This window comes from Meriones unguiculatus, chromosome 14, assembly GCF_030254825.1.
Source record: "Meriones unguiculatus strain TT.TT164.6M chromosome 14, Bangor_MerUng_6.1, whole genome shotgun sequence".
Taxonomy (NCBI): domain Eukaryota; kingdom Metazoa; phylum Chordata; class Mammalia; order Rodentia; family Muridae; genus Meriones; species Meriones unguiculatus.
Window position 1 is genome coordinate 66,559,209 of NC_083361.1, and position 14,903 is coordinate 66,574,111.

The 14,903-nt window shown below is 43.9% G+C and overlaps 1 protein-coding gene across 7 annotated transcripts in view; it reads right to left on the reverse strand.

Moving 5' to 3' along the window:
* Ntrk3 (neurotrophic receptor tyrosine kinase 3) overlaps positions 1-14,903 on the reverse strand; it is a 385,009-nt gene that overhangs the window by 156,951 nt on the left and 213,155 nt on the right. For all 7 annotated transcript variants that reach the window (XM_060367388.1, XM_060367387.1, XM_060367392.1 and 4 more), the window contains one exon: positions 13,200-13,388. In XM_060367388.1, coding sequence (XP_060223371.1) covers positions 13,200-13,388 — 189 coding nt within the window. The remainder of the gene's footprint in view (positions 1-13,199; positions 13,389-14,903) is intronic.

The window sequence follows — 14,903 nt, forward strand, 5'->3', positions numbered from 1 at the left end:
CTTGTGCCAAAAGAAGTCAGGCCCATCTGGGCATTTTCAGAGTGAGTTACATCATCTGCCTGAAGGTAACATTGAGACCCTGAACTCCAGGATTGTCAGAATATGGTCCACTGCATGTTCTTATCCACAGAGACAATGACAGACAAAGCTCTGACTCAAGTTTCGTGGTGTGATAGGTTTGGGAAGACTAAAGACCCAAGGTCGTTTTTGTTTTTTTTTTTTTTGAGTCAAGGTGTCATCAAATCTCTATCCTTTTGCCTCAACTACCCAAGTGCTAGATTACAGGTGTGTGTCACTCCTTAATAGCTGCAGGGCTTCCATCATGAACGGTGGTCACTACTAAGATTCTCTTTTTGTATGACCTGTCCAGTAGAAAATGATTATCATTTCCACTATTTCTACTACCTGCAAATGAACATGTACCGTCGAATTGGGAGGCTATTCTAAGAATGTCCTTCTTGAAATGTTGCAACAATTTTAGTGCTCAGAACTTAAGAATCCCACAAGACGAAATGAATGTAATAACTGTTCCCAACCTTACTGGGCAATGGAATTTTAGGGAGCCACAGAGAAAATGTCTGTTAGCACTCCTCTCTGTATAACTTCAGAAATCCTGAACTAAAGGAAGTTGGAGGAAGATGCAAGGACAACTGGACTCCTGGCTTCCAGGCAAAGGAGAGGGTAGAGCTTTGGTTCTTAGTAAATAGCATTAGGAATGGAGCATGAGTTGAACAAGAGCACCCTGGCATGCTTGGCACATCTCCCATCCTCCCATTTAGATGATGCATGTTCATTCACAGGTAGTAAAAATAGTGGAAAGGACAATGATTTTCTCCTGGATGGGTCATATGGAAAGAGAAACCTAATAGTGACCACAATTAATGATGGACGTTCTGTGTCCCTCAAGGTTGGGTGTGACCTCTTTTGCTTTTCCAGCTTTTTAAAATAAAAATATTTTCAAAAAACCAAAGACTGGTGAACATATTTGAGCTTGTGTTTCCTCTTCTACATAATCTAGTTATGAGAAATGGGCATTTTGATGATGATAATATTAAAGCTGAACACCACGAACATCATTACTGTTCATCATAACTAGAAGTTCAGACTTCCCAAGTTGCTCAAGATGAAATCATAAAATTTATAGGTAAATAGATGAAGATAGAAAAGATTGCTTTGATCGTGGTAACCCAGACCCAGAAAGACAAATAACACATGTTCTCTCTCTAATCTGAGGCTCTAGCTCCAAATCTTCAAATGTGAGCATTTATCCTGTAACAACTACAGAAGCTAGGAAAGTAAAAAGAGATGGTTCCTGCATTTTTAAAGATTAGGTTAAGCTTGCCTTTTATTATTTTCATTACTTTTTTTTACAAATTGTGTGAGTGTGTGTGTGTGTGTGTGTGTGTGTGTATGTATGTGTGTGTGTGTGTCTGTTTGGGAGGGAATATGTACACACATGTGTGCATTTATGCAGAGGCCAGAGGAAGATGCCCAATGTCTGACTTTACTGTTCTCTCCCATATTTAAGACACTGTCCCTCACTAAAGCAAAATCTTATTATTTTGGTTAGGCTGGCTGGGCAGCAAGTACCCAGGATCCTTCTGGCTCTGTCTCCAAGGCTCGGGTTACAGGAGTACAAAGCCAGGCCTGGCTAGGTATTTGAACTCAAGTCCTTATGCTTGAACAGTAAGCATTCTTAGCTAGTGAGGTGTCTCTCCAGTCCTGTAGACACTTTCTCTTGACTTTCAAACTCTGCTCCTAAAATGAGAATTTCTGCCTTCTTTGAGACAAAGGAGGTAACTCCCACATCTTTCCCTTTGTATATATGGTATTTGCTGAGAAAGGCAAGGGGGTTTTCTGAGGAAAGTGGCATAGATCATCATCAGCCATTACATTCCTTGTCTAGGCAAGATTCATAAAGAATTCTGTCTGTGTTAAATCTTCCTGGGTAGCTTTTAGACTCTGACTTGCCAAAGATGAGGCAGACTGTGATCCTTACTGCACCTGGATGGACAGCCTGTGCTCAGCAGCCTCAATACCTGAGCATCACAGGCTTGGAAAAGGCACCAAAATGTTCATGTTGGCTTTAAGTCCAAGCAACCATCTTCAGCTCGGTTATAAAGCCCATCTTTGGAGGACTGTTTGATGTCTGTGTCTCACAACTAGTTCAGAATTAATACTGTTTAAAATTCCAAATCAGTCAGTAAAACGCCAGCTGCATAAGCACAGGAATCCAAGTTTGGACTACCAGCACCACACAAAAATGCTCAGCATTGTCACACCCATCTGGAACCTTAGGGTAGAATAGGGTGGGTAGGCAAAGAAACAGGGAGATCTCTATTCACCTATGTTCATCCAGTCTAGCTAATGCTGGCTTCAGTGAGAGAACTTATCTCAAAAGATAAGGTGCAGTACGATAGAGAAACTTGTTCATTACCCACCTCTGACTTGTTTTACACACTTATATATGAAATAACTAATAATAATGATGATGATTAATAATAAACAACATCCTACTATAGGCTCTATATCTGAAATTGGTCAAGAAGAAAAGTAAACTTATTATTGAGAAACTCTGAGCTGGAAAACAATCTCCAAAGGGAAGTTAATAGTCACACTCCCTAAAGCCAAGGTTAAGACAAGAACCCATCAGGAAGACAGGTGGTCCTGCTGCATCTAGGCATCTGCAAAGGAGACAAAGAACCCCCTTCACTTGCCCCTTGCCTACTCATTTGTCCCTGCTGTGTACAGCTTCCTGTGGGCTCACACTGCACCATGAAATGACATCCCTTTAGGATGGCTGGGACCTTATCACTCTTCACCTTCAACCCTGAAGTACATCCTTATCCCCTAAGTACTTTTTTTATCCAATTACTGTATATTTACAGTGAACATAATTATACCTAATTACTTAATTATCATGACTGTGTGCAGTTTCTAACTTTAAGTACGTGATTATGGCCGTGAAGCACAGAACAGACGAGTCATGGCTATCAACAGAAAGGCAGGTTGTCTGGAGAGGACAGGAGTTCCACAAGGACCAAATATATCTGGGCACAGGGGTCTTTTATGAGACTCTTTCTCCAAACAAGATGTAAGGGGAGGAGGACCTCCCTTATCAGTGGACTTGGAAAGGGGCAGGGAGAAGATGAGGGGGGGAGGGGGGGATTGGGAGGGAAAAAGGGAGTGGGATACAGCAGGGATATAAAGTTAACAAACTGTAACTAATATTAAAAAAAAAAACAAAAACAAAAAAGTAACCAATATATACATATTTTCAAAATAAAAAAAAAAGAAAGGCAGGTTGCCTTGGCAAAAGGAGATGAACAAGAGTCAGTCTCTGTGCCAGGTGGTTAAACCTTTGAAGTGCATGTTTAGGTATGTTTAAGGTTTTTAAACCATTTGGAGTAAGTATGACTATTTAATTTCATGTCCTTTTGTGTGTGGTGGGGAAGGAGTACCACAAAGTAGTAGAGTTGAGCTATACCATACTCAGGGGATGCAGCAGTGTGTGTCCAGAAATGGTTGTTGTTCTCTAGGGGTTGAAAGCCTCAGGACAAGTGTGTGAGTGTATTCGCGCTTCAGCTTGTGGACACAGGACTTAATTCTCTTGACTGCCAAGATGTTCCATCCTGGCATTCCACACATCTTCAAAAAAGAAGGCTGGATGTACCAAACCTAGCACCACAGAATTCTCAGAGATGTGCTAACTATCCTAATTAAACCAGAAAATAGGATGAAAGAGAAACCAGACTGGATGAGCAATCCTAGTTTATATTCATTTTAAACGTACCATGAATTACTGCCTGGAAATCGGGGCCTGGGAATGCCCAGCCAGGGGCAGAGTCTAATAGCTAAATGTCACTGTTGCCTTCCTCCTGATTCAGTCCATGGTTCTCCTATGGATGGTTGTCAAGATCAACCAGCATGAGAAAGGAGGAGCACATCAGAACCCCACACCTCCACATCTGTCTCATCCTCTGCCATGTCACATCTTGCCAGTGTCACCTTCCTGAACAGCCACAGGCAGCACCTCCCATATGGTAACCTTCCTTTCTCAACTGCATACTTCAGGGAGCTCCCAGACCAGCCCTGTAACCAGATCTTCCTCTCCTTGCCATTAGTAAGTAAGGGCAGCCTGAGATTCTGCAGAAGAAAAAGCTAGAAAGACACGCTCTGCCTCTGCAGCAGCTGCTGCTGTCATGGCCTCTGATACTGGCTCTAGGAGGGGCCTGCTCCTCCCAGACAAAGAAGCCCATTTCCCATATTTCATGTGCAGGTCCATGATGCTGAGCTAAGTGGCTGGGGAATAAACACCCATCATTACCCTGAGCTAAGCGATGTTTGTTAGTACAGAGGTTGACAGAAATCTATATCATACAGATGCTCTATTAATACTGCATTGCACACACAGGCTCTGCGCTCCTCTGTGCAGCTGGGAAACCAGCTCCAGCAGTTCCTCTTCTGGAAAAGGCAAGCTCCATGACTAATCAGCCTAGAAGCAAAGGAGGAGAAAAGCCACTTACCCAGTCCCATAAAGGCCACAGACAGAGGCCCTTTGGCTCTGTTTACTTGAGTGGAAAGTTCATAAGTGGGAGTGGGAGAGTGGATAGTGGAGTTGTCTTGGGGAAAATAAGGAGTGCTTAATCCTCTAAACAGGTATATTGTGTTGTAAGGGTATAAATGGTAGGATTTGCACTCTAGCCCCAGGCCTTAGCAGATGTCTGTTAACAGAGTAGGTGAAGAGAAGAGAAAAGGACTTTGCAGAAAACCAACAGATAAAGGGATTTGGGCAATCTCAGGAGAGGGAGGGGCTATGAAAGTCTCAGATAGAGCTTCCATGTGATAGATGGGGGGAATGACCATGAGGCTGGCCAGCCAGAATGGACTTAAAGTTGAATGCATGCCTGTCCTTTATAATGGAGACACTCTCCAGTAAAATTAGAATGATGGCACCACCTTGAAAGTATCACATGGGCAAAATGAACACTTTGACAAGACTGAAAAAAAGCAAAGAGGAAAGGAAATTGGTGGTGGTACACACCTTTAATCCCTGCACTTGGGATGCAGAGGCATGTGGATCTCTGAGTTTGAGGCCAGCCTGGTCTACAGAGAGAGTTCCAGAACAGTCAGGGTTACCCAGAGAAACCGTGTCTCCATAAACAAACAAAACAAAACAAAAGTGGATGTATGAAAAGAAATGACTCATCAGGAACTTGAAACCGTCCCACAAGGAAGGACTCAGCAGATTCTGTTAACATTCACTAAAAACAGGAACACTCAGTTAAGCCAAGAAGCCAGTTCTGACATGATGGTTCACATTGTTCAACTGACCTTTGACCAATGTCAAGATGGAAACCGTGTGCGTTAGTCAATGTAAACATCCACAGGAATCATGTCAGCATTTACTGCTGGGGTAATGCAGAGTGGGACACACTTCAGAAGTCAGGCAAAGAAGAGGCACTCATCCCCACGGAGCATCTGAGACAGATGATCAGCAGAGGCCAGTCTAATGGGAACCAAAAACTACCTGCCTGAGTGCCTCCTCTTTGCCAGACAGTTTGACAGCATCTTACAAGGCTGCCTATTCTTAGCATATGGTCCATCAATTCCACCTAATTATTTACACACATAAGTTCAAAATGTGTGCCCACTCATCAACCTGCACCTGGATGCTTATATGGCTTTATTTTCCAAAATAGGAAGCCACAGACAATAAAACTGTCTGCTACCCCCTTCAAAACAGTTAGCCTGAGTCTTTGACTCCTGGTATCTTAGAATGTGAAGTTATTTGGAACTAGGAAGACTGCAGATATAATTATTTTAAGCGATCACACTGGAGTAAAGTGGGCCCCTAATTTAATAGGCCAGCTGGGCTTCTTCTGAGGCATATGAAGATACATGGAGTGATACACCTGCAATCTGAGAAACAGCCAAGGTGAGGGCTGTTTCCCAGCAGACACTGACAGGCTCGGAAGGATGCCTATAAGTTACAGAAAAAAGCAGGGCCCTACCAGCATCTTGATTTCAGACTGTGACAACACATTCGTGTTGTGTGAAGCTGACTTGTGTGGGCTGCTTTGCTACAGAGCTCTAGCAAACCAGTACAGTGTCTTTCGAGGGGGAGGGGAGTGAGTGAGTGATAATGTGTGACAGATCCAGGAGATGGAAAGCTACTCAATAACAGAAGAAATAAGCTATCAGGCCATGGAAAGATATGGCAGAACTTTAGGGGCATACCGCTAAGTTAATGAAGCCAAGCAGGAAGGCTAGCGCTACTGTGACTCCAACTATGTGACAAGTGGAGAAGACACACCACAAACAGTGGGAACAGTAAAGAAGTTGGTGGTTGCTAGGGGCCTGGGTGTGATTTTTAAGGTGTAAGGGATTTTTAAGTCAGAACATAGAACTGGCAAACACCAAAAGACAATCCTACTGAAAACTGTGGACTTCAGCTAACAGTAATCTCTCAGTATTATCGTAATGCTACCGCTTACCAAAACTGAACCACATTCACATCAGATTTTAATAATACACCAGCAAACTGTTGTGGGGATGGGGAGTAAATGGAAACGTGGAAACTACTTTCTGCTCATTTGTAAACCTAAACCTATTCTAAGAAGAAGAAGAAAAAAATTTAATGGCAGGAGCTACTACCTCACCTGAAGGGAACCATGGTCCCTTTACAGTCTTGAGTCTGTAATCAGAGAGATTATAAGTGCCAGACAGAGGCTGACCCAGCCTTGTGACTACAAGAACCTTGATCAACTTGGAACACAGTTCGCAGAAACTGTCCTTACTCCTATATTAGCTATCTCTCTAAGTTCAAGAGATAGGGAGATAATTAGTTTGGTGAATAAAGCTATATTATTGGTTCCATGGGTCTCATTTGTTGTTTCTATTATCCCAGGCTCATTTTAAGAGCTATGTGATCTAGAGCGAACAATCAAAGCTTATAGAGCTCCAGTTGCTTTATCTGTAAAATGGGCTAGCAGGCTCTTCCTTGGGAATCCATTTACTGGTCACCTAAGATCAAGCACATCAAACATCAGCTCAGTGCTTGGTCCAGATGCTGAGGCTGCAGATTAGTAACCTTGCCTAGGTTACTAGAGAGCCTAGGTCATGAGCCATCCATATTTATCAACTTTCCATGACCATAAGAAACACCTAAAACCATCAACTTCTAAAGGGAAAATGTTTAGGTTGGCTGATTGCTCAAAAGATCCTGGTGTGAGATAAGTTGAACCTTTTGATTTTAGGGCTCTGGTGAAGTGTGGGGTGATAACAGTAACAATCATATAGTGTAGCCAAAATGACTCAGCCCATGTCCAGGGAGGAAAAGAACATGAGGGAAGAGTGTCACTCAATATTTTTTGAGGGCATCTGCCCAATATCCTAGAACTTCCATTAACCTCTGTTTTTAATGTTTCTACCAGTTCCTAAGAATGCCTCCCTGAGCACCCAGTTCAGTAGAAACTAACAGGCTAAATACCAGTGCTGAGGAGATGAAGGCAAGTAGGTCTCCATGTCCTCATGGACAGTCAGATTAGCGTATTTGGCCAACTTCAGGTCCAGGGGAGACCCTGTTCCAATATATATGGGTGGAGTCTGAGGAGTGTTACCTCAGTCGTCCTATAGCCACGCATGTCCATGAGTACACTTGAACACAGTGTGAGTTCACGTATGTGAGGGGGCACTTATCTCACAGAAGTGCTTCCATTGGGAAGCATGTAAATCCACATTTGGGGAACCATACAGATTTACTTGAGAGGTGACAGGGTGACTTCGAAGCTGGTTTAAAGTCGTTCAAGACAGGAAGACAGGTACATGGTATTGCCTCTAAGCCCAGGGTTAGAAAGAAACAAGGAGGAAAAAAACAGTGTGGGGTAGTGCAACCCTGGGAGGGATTCACAAGTGTCTGGAATCGAAGCGCCATCATAGCATAATGTATTAAGGAAGAAAATGGCATCGGGCAATGGTGTAAGGGGTGTAAGGATAGTGGGGGGTGTTATATCAAAATAGGAATTACAGTAGGGTAGTAGTTACCAAACAATGAATGCCAGTCTGGAAAGAAAGGATAAAGGCTGGGAAGCCAATAACAACAGGCAAAAGCAGACCATTCTAGGCCTAGAATGTTTTCAGCCTCTGAGACTTACTGCTTAATAAGCTCACCCTTTCTGTGTATACTGAACTCTGGTATCATTGGTTCAACTTAGCTGTTCTGGTTCAAATTCCTCTCCCAGCTGACTCATTCAATCTGGCTTCTCTCTCAGCCCCTGAATTGCTCTGCTTGGCCCCAAAGTAACTCCAGCAATCTGCTCTAATATCCTGGCTCCTTTTCATTCTCTGGCTCATTCAGTCTTCACCTGAGTTCTCTGAATTTTCTGCAACCTGTTTCTCTATTACTGTCCCAGTAATACTGCTTCCTCTCTGTATTGCTTCTAAAGTAGCTTCCCTATCCTCTTTCTTCCCATGAGAACTGGGGGGTATCCTATTTTGTCAAATCTTTCTCTGATTCATCACTGATTCTGCTACTCAATTATATATCACTTTCAAACATGGGTGCTTTCTTCTACAAACTAACTTTACCTTCATTGTTTGGGATTAAAAGCATGTAGCACCACACCCGCATCTAAACTCTTTTTTTTACCTGAGACTTGTTCTATACCAGGCTGGCCTTGAACTCAGATCTGCTTGCCTCTGTCTCCTAGATTAAGAGTGTGTCTGTATTCCAGTCTGATCATACAGACCTAGAAGGTCTTTGGATGTGATCTTTTGCTAGAGCAGCCATGTTCTGAATTAAAATTCCTCTACAAAGAGAGACCCAGAAACCCGGTCCAGCTGTGCGAAGACATCAAAGAAAGAGAGTGGTGAGTATCCTGGGGATGTGGCTCAAAAAGTGGACATGTCACAGCACGATAAAATGTCATGGTGAATAGAAGAAATAGACAAACTCAGTTTTGGAGAAGGACAGTGGAAGGAGGTGACAGGAATAGGGACACATTCATGTTTGTTGGCTGTGAGGTGTTGACCCTAGGAAAATAGGGAATACTACTAGAGAACAGAGGTAGACATAGATAACTGAAGACCAATGGGATAGAAGCAGATTTTTTTCCCCAAAATAGCATATTTTCCCAACAAATATGAGGTTCTAAGAAAAAAGGATGAACAGAGAGTCCAGGGTTTCAAAGACAACCAGGATGCCTTCTCCCCAGCCTCTGGCAAGGAGAATGAGCCTGATTCTGAAGATGGCAGCAAGCTCAGGCCTTTCGAGGAATAACTTTACTGCAGCCCACAAGATACACAAGGGTAATCTGGGGCCTGATGTGGCTATACATACATTTTTCCATCTCCCTAGTGATCCAATCGGACAGGTCCATTCTGTCTCGTTCTGTAAGCTCTAGCCCTAGACCCTCAGCTGTATGAAAAAAATAATGGCTATATCCATTTTCTTGTGCTTTTTAGAATTGGGTAATGTTTACACAAATAACAAGGGGTTGATTAGGCTCAGGTTAGGTACACAGGGCCAAGTAGCTATATCTTTATTCAGGTCTTTCAGAATCCCTGTAAAGGCTGAATCAATTCAGAATAAAGACAATGTCAAATGCAGAGCATTTGTCGGGAACATAAGCAAGGGGATGCAAGCATCTGATAAGGGACCGGTACCAGGTGATCTTTAAATATCCTTGCAGCCTGACATGCGATGAAAAATGCTGTGGACCAGACTGAAGACAGATAGAAAGTAAGAAGCAGAGAGCCAATCATTCCTGTTCAAAAGGTCCCATGACTCGTGGTAAACACAAGAATAAAGGGGGGAAGCACCCCAAGCTTATCCCATTGCTGGAGAGGCTGTGGAATTGTTTCTGAAGTCAGGAAGCTCTGTGTCCCTTCAACTTCTTCCCCAGTGACACGTGTTAAAAATGGAACAAGGGAGAGAATCGGGTAGGGCAAGCCCTGAGATCCTCCATTTGAGTAATTTTCTCTCCTTTTTTCGTACTCTAACTATGTTTCTTATTTTTTAATTCTTACAATTTATTCACTTTATATCCCAGCTGTAGCCCCCTCCCTCATCCCTTCTCAATCTCACCCTCCCTTCTTCATCTCCTCCCATGCCCCTCCCCAAGTCCACTGATAGGGGAGGTCCTCTTCCCCTTCCCTCTGACCCTAGCCTGTCAGATCTCATCAGGACTGGCTGCATTGTCTTCCTCTGTGGCCTGGTAAGACTGGGCCCCCCTCCTGGGGATTTCCTCTTTTAATACCCAGGCTCTCACTGTCCTTCCAAAGGAATGACACCAGTCTTGTCTACAGCACTGTGGACACTCCTGTCTATTGATGTGCCAAAGCACATGTGGCTTTGACTATGACCATGCCATCTCATTGTACATAGGGTTGTGTCATAGTTATTTCCCTCGACTCATGAAGCTTCGGGCGGGGATCAGAGACCCACTGCCTCTCAGCCTTTCTGTCCCTGCTTGTGTGAGTCACAGGAGAGTCAGCCAAATACAATTATAATGCTCCTGCAAAGCACTTGGTGTGCCACACAAATTCTCAGACCATAATTAGTAATTTACTGTCTATTGATAGGGCAAAATGAACTGCTGCACTCAAAAGACACTTCTCCTGTGGTCAAAGGGCTTGGACAATTGGAGTCAACCCATCATCTTCCTGCAAAAAGGCTTTGTTTTGCTCCCTCCAGCTTTAAGTCTCTGCCAATAAACCTAAAATCTCCACCAACCTCCACTTGCTTACACAGCAGCAGCCTGGCTCTGTAGAAGACTGTGTTGGCTCACACACCAGAACAAGCTCCAGAAGGAAAAGTCCGCATACTCCATGTTCTCCTGGTACGGTGGCTGTGAGATTTTTTTCCCCCTGACATGTGAAGACACTCAACTGGTCCCAGAGCTCTCTCCACATCTCTTGAGTTCCCAGGTGACAAAGATCCTGATGTCTCAAAGGAAACTTCCTTCCCTCTCTCCCACATATCAGATTCACTCCTGTCTTATAGTGGTGCCGATGGCATATTACCCAAAGCTCCAGTGAACAGAAGTGACCCTAGAATCACAGCCTGTACCAAGAGGCCAGAGCATCCACTAAGAGCATGCAGTCATGCTCATCACTCAAGATTGTGTACTTGGTAATTTGCCTGGCCATTAAAGCTCATTTGCAACCCAGAAACCAATACCTCTACATGAACATTTCCAGTAGAGGCTAAGCAGGGCAATAATTGTGTATCTACCCTTAGATGTGTATACACACTTTTAGTTAGTAGATAAAATTCTTTATATTTATCACATGCAACATGTTTTAAAATTGTTCCAATGTTCATACCATAAACAAGTGTGTTCTTTCAATGGTCTATTCCAGACTATGTTTTTCACATTAGTTGCTTTTTATTGGTAACTTTGCTCTAAAATGGCTTCTAAGCATAGCTCTGAAATACCATCCCATGATCTCAAACACAAAATAGTGGCCATATATTTTACAGAGAAGAGAACGTACAGGATAGGTATTGATCAGCTGTTACCTGAGTTGCGTGTGAATGAGTCAGTCATACGTGTTAACTAAGGTGTTGTTGAACAAAATCACACATACAACATGAAAGGTTATATGCAGGGTAACTGATAAAATATTGCAAGCAGAGGCTCACTAAAACCTAACACTGAATTTTCACTGGGAGCATAGGTTCAGGGATTTTGAATCCACTGTCCACAGGGACTGTATAGAAAAGAATTCCCTCAAATAACAAGAAAAACATAAACATTCCAAACAGCAATGGCCAAAGAACGCTGCAGAAGAGTGTCCTTCCTGGGTAACCCCAGCCAGTTCGGACAAGTCTGACCTCAGACAAGCACTCAGCAGTGGGGCTGTTCTATGTACACTGTAGCTCTGAAACCTCATCTTTTCCCTCTGCCCAACCTTGATCTGGAACCTGGGTATCCTTTCTATGATCTCCACTGGAAGCCTCTGAATAACATTCCAACAGAATCTAGATACTGAGGCAAATGATGGCCTGGGCTGACACTAGCCCAATCCTTCTCATTGCAGTAAGGCTTACTGAATAATCTCAGAGCTAGAGAAATGGAAGTGAAGGCTGATGGGATGACCCAAGACCTACTCTCCTGCTGGAAGTCCCAGCAGGAGCAGCAAGAGTTATGAGCTTTGAAGAGTATGACCAATGTACAGAAAGCTCAGACCAGGGGATGAGCAAGACCAGAATACACCTCTTTCCTAGCCCTACCCCAGACTGACTGAGGCATGAAAATAATGCATTGGTGGGAATCCTGGCAGCTATAGGATGCTCACAGCCTTTGGTATTCTGTCTGTATGGTGAGGCCTTTCCCTAACAGGTTACTCTGGTCCCTTCCTGATATCCCTGCTCCCTAATGGCATCTCTGTACTCTCCTGAGCAGTGGATTATTCCCTAGGAGGCAGGAGCAGTGTGAAGGGGAGACGCTGTGCATTCATATCACTGGGCACATTGAGCCTGAGGACGTAGGAAGGAGGACAATGTGTAGGTGGGAGAGATAAGCCACCATGGCTTCAGGAGCTGAGAGGGGACCTAGCAGGGCTCAGAAGAAATGCAAAGAGAGTGGCTGCAAACAACAGGAGGTGAGAAGCATGGAGGAAATAGGTGTGCTATGTGGTAGGAAGGGGAGAATTCCTAGAGCTTGAGCTGGAGTGCTTTCAGGGAGGGCATACTTTGGGGGCTGGGCTGGGCTGGGCAGCTAGAGAGACATTTCTATTCAGAGGTTCCTACTGCTGTTCACTTACTTCCCCTCCCATGGAGGCCTGAGTGGATCTTCTGATAGCCTCCGAGGCTGCCGTGTAGACACAGCCAGGCCATGTGTTTTCACAGCTAGGCTGCTTCTGAAGAAGACCAGCCTCTTTTGTGTGCCCTGTCTTACAGGAGCACCTCTCCCTGCTCAGAGCAATGCTAAGCCAGGTTAATAAGGGGGAGGGGAGAGAGGCTTAACTTACACCTGTGGCCCTTCCTTCCTCAGGGATTCTGGCCACTGGCATCTCCTTGTCCAGGCTATTCTCTGTGCTTAGAGACAAAGAGGGAAGGACTCCTAGAAAGTGGGAGGTAGGCAGGTAGGAGGTTACCCTAGAAGGTTCCAGAACCCCAGCGACATGGTTTGCTTCCATACCACCCCCTACAAAGAAAAGGGGGGAGGACAGAATCCAATCCTGCTACTCACATGTGTCTGGCTTGTGACAATTGTGTCCCTGACGGAAGTACTGTGGGTTCTCAATGACTGGAATTCTAGTCATGCCAATGACCACTGTGTCCGGCCCAGCATCCAGCGAGGAAGGCGTGGTGATGCCATGGTTGATATGGTGCAGTGGGCTGGCTGAGTCCTCCTCACCACTGATGACAGCCACAGGACCTGTGAGAACCATAAGAGACACAGGACCTAATGAGTCACATCTACTCAGTACCAGGCCTGCCCACAGACCCTCTGCTATTGTAACACCATATTTTCCAGGAGAGTCCTGTCTGTTAGATAGGTGTTGCCCAAATTCCCTGAATTCTGAACTTAGACAACTCCAGCCAAATTATCTTCCTTGAAAATAAGTGACTCTCAACCATAGAAATAGTTCCAAAATAAAAATGAATTGAAATAATCACCACATAAATCTTTTTTAATTTCTTCCCAAACCCAATTATTTTAATTCAAACCTGATTAATTCAAAATAATAAAACTCACAAGTTTCTTTTTCTTTTTTTGTGCCATTATTTTTATTTTTGATAATTCCATACATGCCAACAACATAACGTGATCATATATACCACCTATTTGCCTGTCCACCACAATTTGTTCCTCTTTTTTTTTTTTTTCTGTTTTTCTGGTAGTAAATTTTTAATATAATTTTTTATTTATTACAATTTATCATTTTGTATCCCAGCTGTAGCCTCACCCTCTTCCCCTCCCCAATCATGCCCTCCCTCCCTCCTTCATCTCCTTCCAGTCCACTGATAGGAGAGGTCCTCTTCCCCTTCCATCTGATCCTAGCCTATCATGTCTCATCAGGACTGTCTTTCATAGTCTTCCTCTGTGGCCTGGTTAGGCTGCTCCCCCTCATGGGGGAAGATCAAAGAGCCAGCCACTGAGTTCATGTCAAAGAAAGTTCCTGTTCCCCTTACTAGAGAACCCATTTGGAGACTGAGCTGCCATGGACTATCTCTGTGCAGGGGTTCTAGGTTATTTCCATGAATGGTCCTTGGTTGGAGTATCAGTCTCACAAAAGACCCCTGTGCCCCAGGGTTCTGTTGTTCTCCTTGTGGAACTCCAGACCCTTCTGGGTCTTTCTATCTCCCCCTTCTTTCATAAGATTCCCTGCACTCTACCCAAAGTTTGGCTATGAGTCTCAGCATCAAGTTTCTTTTTCATGTAGCAATAACAAGACTGAAAAACAGAACCTAGAAGGGGTTGTCCCTCAACTTGGAACATTAAAATCACTGCTCTCAAAGAGCTGAGGAAATTTCTCAGTTGGTAAAGTAAGGGTCTCACATGCACAAGGACCTGAGTTATGTTCCCAGAACCCACATAAAGGCCAGGTAAAGTGGAACACATTTGTGATCCCAGTACAGAGTAGGCAGAGCAAAGAGGATGCCTAGGACTTACTGACTCGCCATAGAGCTCCAGCTTTGGTAAGAGACCCTGTCTTAAGAAAATAAGGTAGAAAGTAATGGAGGATGACAGCTCTTATCAACCTCTTACCTACATACACATGCACACACAGACACAGAGAGAGAGACAGACAGAGAGACAAAGACAGAGAGAGATACATGCACATACATATGCATGTAGACAAAACTTCAGAGGGTCACCCCAGAAATTCTGATTCAGGTAGTCTGGGGTGTCACCTGATGATCAAGATTCTAAATGAAATTTTCCATG